This window comes from Lotus japonicus, chromosome 1, assembly GCF_012489685.1.
Source record: "Lotus japonicus ecotype B-129 chromosome 1, LjGifu_v1.2".
NCBI lineage: Eukaryota > Viridiplantae > Streptophyta > Magnoliopsida > Fabales > Fabaceae > Lotus > Lotus japonicus.
In genome coordinates this window covers 11,254,281-11,269,658 of record NC_080041.1, presented here as the reverse complement: position 1 = coordinate 11,269,658, position 15,378 = coordinate 11,254,281, and the positions used below count along the sequence as shown (strand labels likewise).

General features: G+C 35.9%; 2 protein-coding genes across 4 annotated transcripts; both read left to right on the top strand.

Annotated features, from left to right (window-relative positions):
* Positions 1 to 254: 254 nt before the first annotated feature.
* LOC130733593 (3beta,22alpha-dihydroxysteroid 3-dehydrogenase) lies at positions 255 to 6,590 on the top strand. Its single transcript, XM_057585817.1, has 8 exons — positions 255 to 1,026; positions 2,565 to 2,714; positions 2,819 to 3,055; positions 5,102 to 5,191; positions 5,337 to 5,415; positions 5,616 to 5,725; positions 5,912 to 6,042; positions 6,313 to 6,590. Exons 1-8 carry the CDS (start codon positions 511 to 513, stop codon positions 6,416 to 6,418), a joined length of 1,419 nt encoding a protein of 472 aa, XP_057441800.1. The 5' UTR covers positions 255 to 510; the 3' UTR covers positions 6,419 to 6,590.
* Positions 6,591 to 8,217: 1,627 nt separating this feature from the next.
* On the top strand, positions 8,218 to 12,605 carry LOC130733592 (phosphoinositide phospholipase C 6-like). Of its 3 annotated transcripts, none has more exons than XM_057585814.1 (9): positions 8,233 to 8,777; positions 9,125 to 9,321; positions 9,479 to 9,614; positions 9,854 to 10,102; positions 10,269 to 10,495; positions 10,735 to 10,852; positions 11,236 to 11,388; positions 11,534 to 11,620; positions 12,118 to 12,605. In XM_057585814.1, exons 1-9 carry the CDS (start codon positions 8,424 to 8,426, stop codon positions 12,406 to 12,408), a joined length of 1,812 nt encoding a protein of 603 aa, XP_057441797.1. In that variant the 5' UTR covers positions 8,233 to 8,423; the 3' UTR covers positions 12,409 to 12,605. The 3 variants fall into 3 exon arrangements, with proteins under 3 accessions (XP_057441799.1, XP_057441797.1, XP_057441798.1); XM_057585815.1 differs by having other exon boundaries at positions 8,237 to 8,777; positions 10,272 to 10,495; XM_057585816.1 differs by lacking the exon at positions 11,534 to 11,620 and having other exon boundaries at positions 8,218 to 8,777.
* Positions 12,606 to 15,378: the final 2,773 nt, after the last annotated feature.

The window sequence follows — 15,378 nt, the reverse complement described above, 5'->3', positions numbered from 1 at the left end:
TTTAAATTCATTGAATGAATAATGTATTTGGTCATTATTAATAACCACATACATAATTTTTAATGACCACATACATCATCTATTTAATAAATTTAAAATTTTTATTTTTACTTATTATTGTGAGCGAAGGGCGTATCACTTATTTCTTCTCTTTTCTCATGAGTTATCACTATAAAATAAAATAAAAAGTCTACACCAATCTTTATTACACATTTATTTCCTCCTGCCACATCCCTCTACCTTTTTAGATTCTCACCAGAGCCCCCCCGTGTGCTCCCTCTTCCCCCTTCATTAATGCCCCTTCCTTGAAACCATCACCACTATACTACCACAGTACCAACCTCTCTCTCTCTCTCTCTCTCTCTCTCTCTATATATATATATATATATATACATAATACACATACATAGCATACCATCATCAACATCACATTCACATACACACACATACATAAACTAGTTAAATTCTCGCACCTTTCACTTGCTCAGTTGTTAGCTTTTTGCATTCTCCATGGCATCACTGTTCACAATACTCTTCTTCGCCACCATCTTCTTGATCCTCCTTCTCCTCCGCCGGAGCACCCGCCACCGCCGCCTCCGGCTACCACCGGGGACCTTAGGCCTCCCCTTCGTCGGTGAGACCCTGCAGCTCATATCCGCCTACAAGAGTGACAACCCAGAGCCCTTCATCGACCAGCGAGTGAACCGGTACGGTCCGATCTTCACTACCCACGTCTTCGGCGAACCGACTGTTTTTTCGGCCGACCCGGAGACAAACCGGTTCATTCTGATGAACGAGGGGAAGCTTTTTGACTGCAGCTACCCCGGTTCGATATCGAACCTTCTTGGGAAGCATTCGTTGCTTCTAATGAAGGGTGCTTTGCATAAGAGAATGCACTCACTCACTATGAGCTTTGCTAACTCATCCATCATCAAAGACCATCTCTTGCTTGACATAGACAGGCTTATCCGGCTCAACTTGGATTCCTGGTCCGACCGGGTTTTGCTCATGGAGGAGGCCAAAAAGGTTAGTTACATTCACCTTTTATCTTTTCCCAATAATATTGAACTAATGCCTTGTTCGAGTGATACATATTTGTTTTTTTGTTGGTTTTGAATTCGAGTTTTGTGATTGAAAAAAAACTAACATTGTGAGAATTAGTGCCGCCGAGATTGGTTGTTCATGGCTCGAACACGATTGCAGTAAATATAATCAAATCACTGAGTCGAACAGTCCATGGATCGTTTGAGTTAAGGTCACTTGCCATCATCATTTCATAGAACATGTTTGGGGAGGTGATGGGGTACTTGTGGACCAATGTTTAGTACTACCTCACAATTTTATCTAGATTTCATTTGTTTTATTTATTTATTTATTTATTTATAAATTAGTTGATTCTGTAACTTGTACTCCCATAATCACTTTTGCAGACAACTTTGGAAGTTGCTTTTTTCTTGACCAAATTACTAAAGGTTCACCCTAGTCTCACATTTGACCCGCAATTCAAAGATATTAATTTATGCTTAGAAATTAATTTTATATATAATGAATTTTAAAGTTTTAAATAATTTTAAATTAAAGTTATAGTAATTAATTTGAAATTTAACTTTTGATTTTTAAATTTTAATATTAATTTTTAATAAAATATAAATTAGTTTATACTTGCTGATATACAAAGTTGGATACATCAGAAATTTTGTCTGTAATTTTTTTCTAATTTCATTTTTATATATTTTTCAATTTTAGGGTGTAGTGAAAACCGAAAAGGGTGATTAACTAATTTGTATATTGGTGTTAGCACGTGATTGTGATTTACGTGTGAGTGTGATGGGTATGGAAGCGGAGTGAGTGAGTCAGATTCCTTGGTATGGTACAATGTGTCCAATTCTGTGGCTACGAGGCCCCACGTTACAATGGGGGTTTATTTGGCTGAAAAGAATAATGATCATTCCTATATGAATTATCAAATACTACATAGGTTAGGAGCTATGGATTCATGCACATGTATGAACTTGTGCTGTGTGATGTGAGAGACATCTTGTCATTTTTTGGTGTGCACTGAGGTATCGCACATTCGGCTAATCTAGTTAACACTTGAGACTCTAAAATTACATTAAATATCAAATTTCTCATAATATATCATTCTCCATGTATATTTTGTGTGAGGATTGATCTCTCAACTAAGAAACCTAGCTATCTAGCAATGTGCGGAATGCTATCAACTTGTGCAATATTCTGAAGGTGACATCTTGTCATTTTTATGGCTTAGTCTACAAGCAGATACATACTAATATTAAAAATACTACTATTATAATTTTATTTCATTGTTTAAAAAATAGCTTTTTACCATAAAAATATCTTTTAATTTTACTTTTATATATTTAATGGTGCTGGTTTGGGAAACTCTTCTACAATATGTTGATTCTGAATTCAAAATTAATTTTGAAAAAAAAAGCTTATTTGAATAGTTTTTTTATTATAGGATTAATTTTGATTTTCGATGTAACAAAAAATCTATAGGATTAATTTTGATGAAAGAGATTGTTTTGTTGGGTTGCTTGCAGATAACATTTGAGCTAACAGTGAAGCAGCTAATGAGCTTTGATCCAGGTGAATGGACTGAGACTCTAAGGAAAGAGTATGTTCTTGTTATCGAAGGATTTTTCACACTCCCTTTACCTCTCTTCTCTACTACCTATCGCAAAGCCATCAAGGTGCATGCACTTTTATTCTAATGTTATATTTTGCTTGTAATTGACATTGCATAAAATTAATTAAGTGGTAATTTAATTAATCAAGGTAACGTTTTATAATGTAGGCAAGGACTAAGGTAGCAGAGGCATTAACGTTGATTGTGAGGCAGAGAAGAAAGGAGGGGGAGAAAAAGAATGATATGCTAGGGGCGCTGTTGGCATCCGGCGACCACTTTTCCGACGAGCAAATTGTGGATTTCATGTTGGCTTTACTCGTCGCCGGATACGAAACCACATCTACCATCATGACCCTCGCCGTGAAGTTTCTCACCGAGAACCCTCTTGCTTTGGCACAGCTCAAGGTACAATCATATTTACATGTCACACATAAAATACACTATTGAACTTTATAATATATATATGTCACATAGTTTTTTATTGTTAAATTTTCGATTGCTTAACTAGTATATTATATTCAATGATTGATGAATGAAATTGATTATTTTTATATATAACTAATTGGGGGTAGTGGACCATATAAATATAGCTACTTCTTTAGAATTTACCCCACCAATCACCATCGTGTTCGTGCCCATGTATCGTTCATGTGGTGTGGTCTCTTTTGATACCTCATTTTCGTTATCTGATATACCCTCTCCCCACTTCACCCACCCACCCTAGATTGATTAGATTTTTTTTCCGGTGTCCTAGAGTATCCTCTCACAAACTAATCTATCCGGGTATTGTCAGACAAGTAGGGACCCACTGCGATTTTTCCATACTCCATAGATCGAACCTGAAACCACATGCTTAATTTTGTTTTCTAGTATAAAATTTAATTTTTAAGTTTATTTTTATAACAAAAATAAATAATTTTAAGTGGACCTTTGATTTCATGATTTGTAGAGAATCCAATGTTATAGTGTATTTTTCGGTTTTGATTCATTAATACCTTACTTTTTATTTCACTTTTTTTCTTCTCTTCGTTTCATATCACACCATTTATCATATTTCTCATTTCTTTTCCTATCTATTTCTTATTGTAAGTGTATTACAAGTGTGAGTGAAACATAACATTGTTGTTTATTTTCTGAAAAGCCAAGACTTTGATATTATAACTAGAAGTAATTCTTGAGCACTTTACCGTGAAACCAAACATCCAAACATGTTATAAATTACTTTTAATTCATGTTTAAATACACGATAGAACGGTGAAGTCAAAACTACAATGAATAGAAGTAACTTCTCTTGACTTTTGCAACTGTTTACTGTGATTTTAGCCTCACGGTTTACCACTGTGTATCTAAACACGCACTAGTTTAGATACAAGGTGGAAAATTAAGGTTGTCGAAACAATTTTCCTTAACTTTTATGAGTGTTCACCATAATTTTGACTTCATTGTGGTTTTACATTGTGTATCTTAAGTCTAAACGTGCATTAAAAAGTAGAAGAAAGAACTTGTTGGCCCAAGATACATTTTGATGGAGAGAGAGGCAGAGTGACAAGGAAAGCAAGAGATTTGATTGCTGTTTCCTACACCTTTAATAGTTTTCAACTGAAATTGAAGCTTGCAGTTAACTAAAGCCTGTCCCTTGAAACTTGAATTCCAGCAAAGTTCGTATTTTGAAAACTAAAAACTCATGCATTGGCTAGGACATGACCAATATCAAAGGGGACTATTATTATACTATGCCCCACAAACATAAAGTATAGTAATCTTATTAAACTTTTGTTAGAAAACCGAAGTATAACAATTCTATCAATATCTCATTCATAAACTTGTACTACAATAATCAAAGTTAAAATGTTGTACTATGAAGTATAAACAAGGACATGGTCAAAGTCAAAATATGCTGACCAAAAGGTTAACTTATTGGATCCGAACTGCACGCTTAGTAGATTTGCTGTCACATGACCAAAATTCAGGGGAAAAATAAAAAAACAAGAACATGTTGGATGTCAGAAATCATGTTGCATCACACTTTGACTTAGTTGAAGAACAAAATCTGGGACTCATGCGTCATTTCCTAAGTGCTTGGCTTGTGGAGATGAAAGCTCTGTTGTAGCAGCACAAAGTATTGGGTCTCTTTATGCAATGGGAAACCGTGATGTTCTTATTTCGAGGACCATTTATGATCGAATGCTGCATATTAATTGAAGCATGATTTTGTTCCATTACATTAATTTTGTTCCACTGCATTAACATATCATAGCTTTGTTTGATTAAGAATCAATTTATTTGAGTGCTGCATTTCATGGTCATTTTCTTTTCTAATGTATATATGTATTCTCTCCGAGAGACAATCTGGGTTGGGTGGTTAATTATTTAAGAATGCAATTCATAGTTCAAACTATGAAGCTTTAGCAATAAGGGACTTTGGTTTATGTTGTTAATTTTGGCATGCAGGAAGAGCATGATCAAATCAGAGCAAAGAAGAGTTACCCTGAAGCACCGCTGGAGTGGACTGATTACAAATCCATGGCATTCACTCAATGTGTAAGATTATTTAAATTCTAATTCATAACACATCAAAACTTATTATTGAAGACATAAAAATGCACAAACAACTTCCCTTTTGTAATTGTTATTAACCTTGCATTGTCTTTCTTTGTTTTTTTTTTTCATCCATTGTGAAACATAGGTTGTGAATGAGACTTTGAGGGTGGCAAACATAATTGGTGGGATATTTAGAAGAGCAATGACTGACATCAATATCAAAGGTAATTACAGAAGAATAAAGCATGATTTAATTTACACAACTTAGTTTGGAATTGAATATATTCCTGTTGGATGGAAGCTCGCGGGCCCAAAATGATGTTTTAAGTTCAAGGATTGATGGGCTATGAAAGTTTATGTGGTGTAGTCCAAAAACATTATACAATTTGGGACTTCTTTTAACTTTCATCAATTCCTTTGATAGGTTACACTATTCCTAAGGGATGGAAGGTTTTTGCATCATTTCGTGCTGTTCACTTGAACCCTGATCATTTCAAAGACGCTCGCACCTTCAATCCATGGAGATGGCAGAAGGTAGCCCCCTCAATTGCTCTATGATATCTCTTAGTTAGATTTTTATGTACCTGTTTAGATGCAAATCAAAGAGCACTTATTGGAGCTTATTTAGTGCATTTTCTAGTAGATAAGCTCCAATAAGTCTAAGCCCAAACAGTCTCATTCATGTCTCAGTTTCTTACTCAATTATGATCAAAATTGCAGAGTAATTCAGAAGCAACAAGCCCTGGGAATGTATATACACCTTTTGGAGGAGGGCCAAGGCTATGCCCTGGCTATGAGCTTGCCAGAGTGGTGCTCTCGGTCTTCCTTCACCAAATTGTCACCCGATACAGGTACACCATGAGATTATAGTTTATTTGAACTTATCTTATAGCATAAGTACTCATATAAGTGTATGGAAGAACTTATGTATATAGCTTATGACATACCTATAAGCTATTTGCTTGTTTTGAGCTTATTTTTCACAAACTGCTCAGATTAGCTTTAGCTTCTGAATAAGTGTTTTATACCTAAATATAATCAATTTTGAGCTTATTTCAATATGTTCCTTGAAGCGCTTATGCGGCGAATGTTGAATTCTCACTGTTTGAATTCTATGGCAGCTGGTATCCTGCAGAAGAAGATAAGTTGGTGTTTTTCCCAACAACTAGGACGCAGAAGAGGTATCCTATCATAGTGAAGCGTAGAGGAGTTTCCCAGAGCATGTAAAGCGCCATGAGAGCACAAAACAGAGAAAGGAAAATAAGAGAAGAGGAAGCAGAGATTAGTGTAGATCAGTTTGATCAGTTCATTGTTCATTATAAGTTAAATCAAATATAGTTAAGCAATTCATGTATTATTTTCTTTAATTGAGTTATAGGGATTTCTATCTTTTTTACTAGACCTCAGATGGGAGTGGGAAATTAAATGAGGATATGAAAAGTCAAAATCAAAGTCAAAATCAAAATCAAAATCAAGATCAAGATCAATCCAAAAGATTTTCAATCCAAAATTTAATTTGGGATAAACAATGACAAACAAGGTTTTTGCACTACCTATTAGAGCCTGAGTAATGTGCTGGTTTATTACAGCAATTCTAACTTCATTGGCTTAGAATTCTGAAGTAGATTGATGAGTTTCTGATAAAGTACATGATTGAGCGTAAGTCTTGGATGTGTCTCATCGAAATTTGATAGATCTCAGGATTTTATGAATGACTTAGGCCTCTCTTATCAGCTACAAAATTATTCTTTGATGAATTAGTATTCTTGAATTTGAAACTAGATGGAAAATTGATGGGTTATTACCTAATTGTCTAATTAATTAATAGGAAATTATTAACCTCCAGCTTGCTGGAAGACATCATTCATTGTTTGTGTGAATGTTCTCATTGGAAGGAGGTGTGGATTTGGTCGGGTTGTCACCTTGCGGAAAATCCAATGGCTTGGATTAGGGTTTCTTAAGGAAAAAGACTTGTTATCTATAGGATAACAATGTTATCTATAGGATAACAATGGTGTATGATGCTTTCTGGCCAAAATTTGAGCCATAAAAATGCATATAAGATTGAGATGATGTCTTACTAGTGTCCTCAGATGCTTTCCCCAATGGGGCGTCAATTGAGGTTAACTACTCGACTCGTGTTAAAGGGTAAAGGCAAGCATTGAGGCTTGATCAATAGAACCAGGGACATGTTTGCACGGTACATATCTGATGTCCATTCACTTACTGAGGAGTGACAAGTCAATAATAGTTATTGATAAAAGTATTTTTGATGGTGTCATGGACTCCTGAGGGTCAATAATCGGTAGAATATTATAGTTTACCAACAACTATTGGCTGTCCGCAATATGAGTTTTCTTGTAAATTGTAATAATGATATAGATCAATCACTAACCATCATATGAACGGAAATCAAGTTCAAACAATTGGAAATAATGAGAGCTAGAGAATGGTCACATTTATATAGAATATAAAGTATAATATAGCCATCCTCATCACTTGAGAATCCCATGAAATCAGTGGAACACGAATAAAGTTAGTGGAGTCCTACCATTAGAATGCAATGTAGAAATAACAGAGCTATACAAAAGAACTATCCATATCACTTGATAAACTACCCGCACAAAATAGAGAAAAGCTCCATAAGAAGATGCTCGGTAGTGAAGCCTCAGCTACTTTTGATAAAGAAGAATTTAAAAGAGTTGATCATGGAAGCAAAACAAATTGCTCAAAATAAACAAAAAATAAGCAAAACTTTACTTGTAAATTTTATATTAAAATGAATCCTCTGCTACATTTCAATATATTCATGTTATACACATACGGGTCATGTGTACAAATACATATATTGCCTGAAAAGAACAACATGTGCACAACATACTCTGCTTAAAACATCCATGGCCATGCCATGAAATTTTGAATTTGTATTTTTCATAGTCAATGTTGTTATGCTTTCTGCATAATATATTGTTTACACTAAAATGAAAGCCAATCACAGCACTAGCACCAGATGCTGTTCACACTATATATTTTTTATTGCAATTGATCAGATTAACATAGTGGATAATTGAATTAATGACCCCCAATTCATGCATTATAAGCACTCAATAGTTTGAACATATCTTCTTAAAGGTTCTTGCTTTTCTCTCATTCTTACCCTCAACTCTTGCATTATAAGTTCATGCTTTGGTCCTTAATCTATCTCTGAAACGCTTTAGAGGAACACAGTGAGATGGGAAACAACATGGTTACCTATCACAAGTACAAAAGTTTCTTGTTCTTTATCAGAAAGTACAAGGTCACCGAGCTGGTTCCACCTGAGGACCTTAAGGAGGTGTTCTCCGAGTTCACTGGAGGAGGGACTCGCATGTCCTTCGAGCAGCTCCACCGGTTCTTGGTGGAGCACCAAGGCGAGAAGGACTGTACCTTATTGGATTCAGAGGAAATCATTGACAAGGTTTTGCAAGTGAGAAGGCCACATGAGGAGAGTGGTAATATTGATGAAAATGGAGAACAAGGAGTTACCCTTGATGAAATCTTCCATTTTTTGCTTCATGATGATTTCAACAGTCCCTTGAAAACTGAGGTAACCACTTTCTATCCCTGCTAGTGTAACGCGAAAGAAATTTCATCCTAAATCATAAAAAGTATTCATGTTTAATTTTCATCTCGAAGTGAGTGCTAATTAATGTCTGTTTACACTAGTTTCAATGGGTATCTAAACATGCCTTAGTTCCCAAGAAAATATGGGGAAGAGAACTTTTGTTTCAAGTTTAAGAATTTTCAATCAAAAGGTTAAAACAAAACAATTACGAAAACTTCACTTAAAGATTTTAGAATCATTGAAATATAAATATTTTCTAGCTTCAATTTTTTTTCTTCTTCTTTATTTTAGCTTATTTTGCTTACAGCAAATAACTAATGCCATGACAGGTACATCATGATATGAGTGCTCCATTGTCACATTATTTCATATATACAGGACATAACTCCTATCTCACTGGGAACCAACTGAGCAGTGATTGCAGTGAAGAGCCAATTATAAAGGCTTTGCAGCGAGGCGTGCGCGCTATTGAACTGGATTTGTGGCCAACTTCCAATAAAGATGATATCAAAGTAGATCATGGATGGTATAGGAACTAGGAAGCTGATGATCAAGTTCATTTTAGAGTTCATTTTGATTATAGGGAGATAAAAATACTTTTTTAAAGTTTACATGATCTTTATCAATGTAAGACTGTACACGTTATTTGACTCTTGTTTTTTCTCTCCATGAAATCAATGCAGGACTCTTACCAATCCTGTTTCACCTATCAAATGTCTGGAGTCCATAAAGAAATATAGTTTTGTTGCATCTCAGTACCCAGTGATCATAACTATAGAAGACCATCTTACGCCGGATCTTCGAACTAAATTTGCAGAAGTAAGTGTCATGAACCAATTATCTCAAAAGCTTAAGCTTTTAACTAACTATCCAAAAGCATAAGTTATTGTGGACTCGTGAATAGTTTTATATTATATTTCTAACCTAGGAAATAAGGATCTACTTCAACTTTCTCCCTTTTTCTTCCTACAAAGATCTTTCCAAGTTGGAATCACTCTTCAGTTTTACTTTTCCTTTTTCTAATCATGGTTTCACTTCTTTTATTCCCCTTCTTGCAGATGGCAACTCAAATATTTGGAGAAATGCTTTATTATCCTCAGTCATATTGTTCAACAGAATTCCCTTCACCAGAATCATTGAAGAATCGAGTTATTATATCAACAAAGCCCCCCAAAGAACGTTTTGAGTCCAACCGTATCAAGGAAAATGGCAACAATCCAGTGGTGGATGGAAGTGAGTCATCTGAAGAAGAATCATGGGGAAAAGAATCACCTGATTCTAGGACTGAAATGGAGACTGAGGACTCGGTGAGACAGATATATTCATTCACTTATTTGCAATAAAATCAAGGCTTAAATAAGTATTTAGTTCTCTATTTTCGCACTCAGATTTGGTTTTGGTCCATATTTGCTTTACAATATCTCATTTATATCATTATGCATAGGTGCTTATGTTACAAATTTTCATATATAGCAGAATGGAAGTGACCATAATGAAGGTGACACAAGTGCATGTGAATGTGATCAAAGATCATATCAGGATTCCTCACCTGATTACAAACGCATCATCACAATCCAGAATAGCAAACTCAAGGGTAGCCTTAAAGATAAATTGAAAACTGATGGCGAACTTAGACGCTTAAGTTGGAGTGAGACAACCCTTGAAAAGGCTTCTGAATCTCATGGAACAGACATTGTTAGGTATTTTTCAAGCTCAACTGGTCACAATAGCTGCTAAAATTGTCACACTTTCATAGCTGGCAATGTCCTACTCCTATTCCATGAACAATTGAGCATGACTTATCTTTGTTTCCTTCTACTGTCTTTTTCTTTTATTTCTATTTCTTTAGAATCAATCCAGAATTGATTATCATTTCACAATCAATTGTAGAAGGATTTCCAGACATGCATTGTCTTATTCAAACTGTTAATCTTTCCAGGTTCACACAGAAAAATATTCTCAGGGTTTACCCGGGTGCTTTGCGTGTCAAATCCTCTAATTTCAAGCCACATATTGGGTGGATGTATGGAGCTCAGATGGTTGCATTCAATATGCAGGTTAGGGAACTATAACCAAGTTGAAGTGTTTCGAATGAAAAGAAATCTTTTGAGTATTTGGGAATTTCTGTTTGTGTGTGTGTAAGTGTGGGAGCCTTGTGAAACTTGAGTCACATCTTTCAGCTGTTTTTTGTTGTTGTGAAATAACCTAAATGCTGTTAAGAAAAAAAGAAGAGAGATTTCGTCTAATATAGTGTCAATATTCAAATGATGAATTCTTGTACTGGCAAGATAATGAACAATAATTTTCAGTAAAAGATGTAAACTCTTGAAGTACAGAGGCTATTACAGAATTGAAGTGTATTAAATTTATTTGCATGTCACTATATCTTTTCCAGGAATGCTAACAACCTATTTGAATTACCACTTGTGTTTCCTAACAGGGGCATGGAAAATCACTCTGGTTGATGCAGGGAATGTTCAGGGCAAATGGAGGATGCGGTTATGTTAAAAAGCCTCAAATTCTAATGCACAAACATCAATGGGACAATGAGTTTGATCCTACAAGGGTATTGCAAGTGAAAAAGACACTAAAGGTAAAACATATATCACTCAATAGTCAATACTACATTTTTTTTATAAGCAAAATAGTATAATAGATAGTCAAATAGTCAATACTACATGGGAAATTCATTTGTGTGGTGGTATCATTTAAGGTTACCTTGTTATGTCCAATAACAGGTAAAAGTATACATGGGACATGGGTGGAGCTTAGATTTCAGTCCTACACACTTTGATAAGTTTTCTCCGCCAGATTTTTACACAAAGGTCAGTTGGATACTGGTTTTGTAACAACTGTTCCTAGTACTTATAACATGTTTGGATCAACTACCAGAATCAATTCTAAAGCCCAAAGCTACAGACATGAGCTACTTCTCCTCATAATTGATTCTAGCTTCAAAATTAATTATTGAAGAATTTCGATACATGCACTTAGAATTAGAAGAAACATAGCATAAGTTATATTTTACTAATGAATTTGATGTTTAAGTAAAGTTGTTATCATGAGTGTTATTACCTCCATTACAACTACCATTTCATGATTCATGCGCAATGCACATAAATTTTATTTTAATCTCAGTTTATGTGAAGAGTAATATTCATTTTTTGACGTCCGTTTGCACTGATATCAGCAGACATACCCTCATTCTTTCAACTTTTGATGTTATTCCATTCCTTCATCACTTGAAGTAATTTTCACCAAATCAAAGTTAAAGACAGGTCTTACTGTATGTATCTTACTGTTCGATCAATTTGTCTGACAGGTCTATATTTTTGGAATGCCTGCTGATATTGCAACGAAGAAAACAAAGGTAATCATGGACAACTGGTTTCCAGTGTGGGATGAAGAGTTTGAATTCCCTTTGAGTGTTCCAGAGCTTGCTTTGCTTCTGATACAAGTCAAGGACAAAGATAAGACAAAAGGTGACTTTGCTGGGCAAACATGTTTGCCAGTGTCAGAGCTAAAACATGGATTTCGTTCAGTCCCTTTATACAACAAAAAGGGAGAGAAATTTAAATCTGTGAAGTTGTTCATGAGGTTTCAGTTTGAATGAATTGTAGATATCATTCATCTAGGATATACATCCTCCTTGTTTATAATGGTCAATTTTTTAGTTAGCATATTATTCATCTTTAGCAGCTTGGAACAAAAATAGGAATTTGTAGCATTGCATGATAAGTCCTTCTTAGGCCTTAGCTATGAGAAATCAGCATCTGGTTTTGTTATGAAAATTAGTCCAAGTTGGAAACCCTTCTACGATTGAATCTGAAGCTAGAATCAATTCTGATGAGAAGTATCTATGAGCAACTTTTTCAGGATTGATTCTATAAAAGAGAAGTTGATCCATTCATGTTATCAATCTTAATTGGTTGTTGGGTGGCACAACATTTTCATTAGTAAATATTCAGACAAATAAACAGGAAAGTGAAATATTTGACCAACATGAACACATTCACCTAAAGTCCTATAATTGACATAGAGAAGCATTCAAATCTCAGTTATTCTAAATTATTTTTCATCAAGGAAAAAACTTACACCGTAGATTAATATTCTAGCCATTCATCATGCTGTGGGGTAAATATGATTCCCTGGGCCATGAAATTGACCGAACTGGGTACAATAATTTTTGTTGGGAATATGTTTCTTCCTATGACGTTCTCATTAAGGAAGCTATTTAATAATTGGAAACAATCACCACCTGTTATTCTAATGCGAAGCTCTACAAAGTTCTAACCAACTTTCTTCGTATGAAAGAAGTTACGGTGTCATTTTTTTCCCACTAATAGAATAACATATGAATTAAAACCACCATAAAAAATTGTAACGGCCACACGCTCATTATTTTTTCTTAATTTTTTTTTCATGCATGTTTTCTTTAATTGGTAAGACAATAAATTGAGACATTGCTTGAGGAGAAAAGATCTTGATCCACCGTGAAGACGGTAAACTAATATTGTGGTTGAATGGTCATTATCTGATAATCCTTTGGCAGTCTCCCCAACGTGGTGCCGGGTCAGGACATCCCTTCTCCTATTCTACCCGCAAACAATCTTATTTTGGGCTCTTCGGCTTCATCAGGTTTTGAATCTGGGTCTTGCTCCCGCTCTGGTTTGTTCTGCGATGCTGACATGGCCTTGCTGAGGGATGATTGGAGTTTGGGTGGCCAGGTTCTTCCTTCTAGGATCGGCTCTATGGATAACGAATTGTCTGTTATATTAAGGGATGAGGACGAGGCTGCAGTAGAGGATTCTTCTTCTCTGGCTGAAGAGGGCTCCTTTGTGGAGGAGGTTGATCGAATTCTCTCCGCCGAAACCGCGACGTCGTGGTCGTCCTAGGAAAAATCATGCGGTGACGAGTGTTTCTGAGGGACCTCCTCGCAGGCCTCAAGGGCGTCCTAAGAAATCAGAGAGCTTGGAAAGTTCGGACCTCCCTCCTCCCGTCGCCGCTCCTGCTCCCTCCTGTGGCGGCTATTTCACTCGTGCTACGAAGGCCTGGTTGTTGGGAAAATCTGTGGGTATGGTGTTTCCGGGAAGCGATGAGGAGGCTATTCGTGGTTTGGCGGAGGAGCTTAGAGAGAATTGGCATGTTGGCTTGTAGGTGTTTGGCGCGGGCTCTTGGGTTTTGTTTTGGTTTCGGGGCTAGTGTTTCGCTTGATCTTGTCTTTTTCTCTCTATTAGGTTTTCTTTGCTCTTTTGGGTTGGTTTTGTGGTTCTTTTTCTTTCCTCCTTCTGTGGGTTTGTACTTTTCTATTGAATTTGAATAAATCCTTCTTTAGTCTCAAAAAAAAAGAATACTCATTAAGTACAATTCTCCTGTACTTCTAAACTTTTATCATATGAAAACCTCTCTTCAAATCCAGTGGTGTTCTTCTTTGTTTTCAGAATTGTTGTTGATGATGAACTTTGCTAATGGAGGAATCTATCACAAGTCTGCTGAAGAAGCTTTGCGAAGTCAAAATATGTTCCAACACCATTGCAGCTTGCACGGTGGTATCGACACTGTTGAAAATGGGCATTCTGTTGCGCAATGGATTTGTCTAATGTTATTTCTGATATGGTGGCGCACAAAGATTCAATGTTGTGCGCCACCATATCAGAAATAGAATTAGGCAAATCCATTGCACAGCAAAATGTTCCTCCTTAGCAAATTGCAATGGTGTTGTAACGGATTATGACTTCAGAGAGCTTCAGCAACCTTGTGAAAGATTTCTCCGTTAGCATTGTTCCTCATCATCAAGTGAAAACAAAGACAGATCAAGAGAGGTTTTAGAAGAAAGTTTGTTGTTGTGTTCTTAACGGAGAGGAGAGAACGGGAGAGCAAGACAGTTACTTGCCTCTTGTTGAGCACATGATCGCGCCAGAGATGGTTTTATAGTCCATTGTTAGGGTCGGTGTTCAGCTGTTTTCCTGAGAATTGTGGTTAAGTTTGGGATTTAGGGTTTCATGAAGTGAATCCTCACTCTGCAACGTGTGTAGGGCATTGCACGTTTTTTTTCTTTTGATTTTTTTAATAAGAAAAAATATTAACATTTTTAAATAATTCTGAAGAGTTTCAAATAATTTCAGACACTTTTTATTTTATGTTAAATCAAGTAATTCACTTGCTTTTCACACTGATTGTATATTTTAAAGTGAGAACGAAGCCTAAGGATTCAAAACCGAGATTATATATTTAAAGCGCCTAAATTTCTCCAATTAGCTTGTTTGATGCAGGTTGTGCTCTCAACAAGGTTGTTTTAGGGGTCGTTTGATAGATGGAGGTGGTGTCTAGAATCGGTAGGGAGTTACTCGGTGAGTTATGCATATGAATACCCGGTGGACCCGTGGGAGAGGATGGGGAGGTGTTTCGAAACAAAATCGGTTGTGGAAGGTAGTGTTTGAGGTAGTTTGGTCGCTTTGGGTTGGGAGGAATAATTTGGTGTTTCAGGGTTCAAATATGGAGGTGGATCAGATTTTGAATTGGTACAACTTAGATCTTGGTTGTGGCTAGTGGCAAGAGCTGGGAGTTTTTGCCTTTCACTGTT

What these genes read in the sequence shown, in the direction of transcription:
- LOC130733593 (XM_057585817.1), top strand. Translation starts at nt 511, where the DNA reads ATGGCATCACTGTTCACAATACTCTTCTTCGCCACCATCTTCTTGATC. An exon ending in CCTATCGCAAAGCCATCAAG is followed by an intron (nt 2,715 to 2,818) that starts GTGCATGCACTT and finishes TTTATAATGTAG; the next exon opens with GCAAGGACTAAGGTAGCAGA. An exon ending in CCATGGCATTCACTCAATGT is followed by an intron (nt 5,192 to 5,336) that starts GTAAGATTATTT and finishes TGTGAAACATAG; the next exon opens with GTTGTGAATGAGACTTTGAG.
- LOC130733592 (XM_057585814.1), top strand. Translation starts at nt 8,424, where the DNA reads ATGGGAAACAACATGGTTACCTATCACAAGTACAAAAGTTTCTTGTTC. An exon ending in CATGGAACAGACATTGTTAG is followed by an intron (nt 10,496 to 10,734) that starts GTATTTTTCAAG and finishes TAATCTTTCCAG; the next exon opens with GTTCACACAGAAAAATATTC. An exon ending in CGCCAGATTTTTACACAAAG is followed by an intron (nt 11,621 to 12,117) that starts GTCAGTTGGATA and finishes TTTGTCTGACAG; the next exon opens with GTCTATATTTTTGGAATGCC.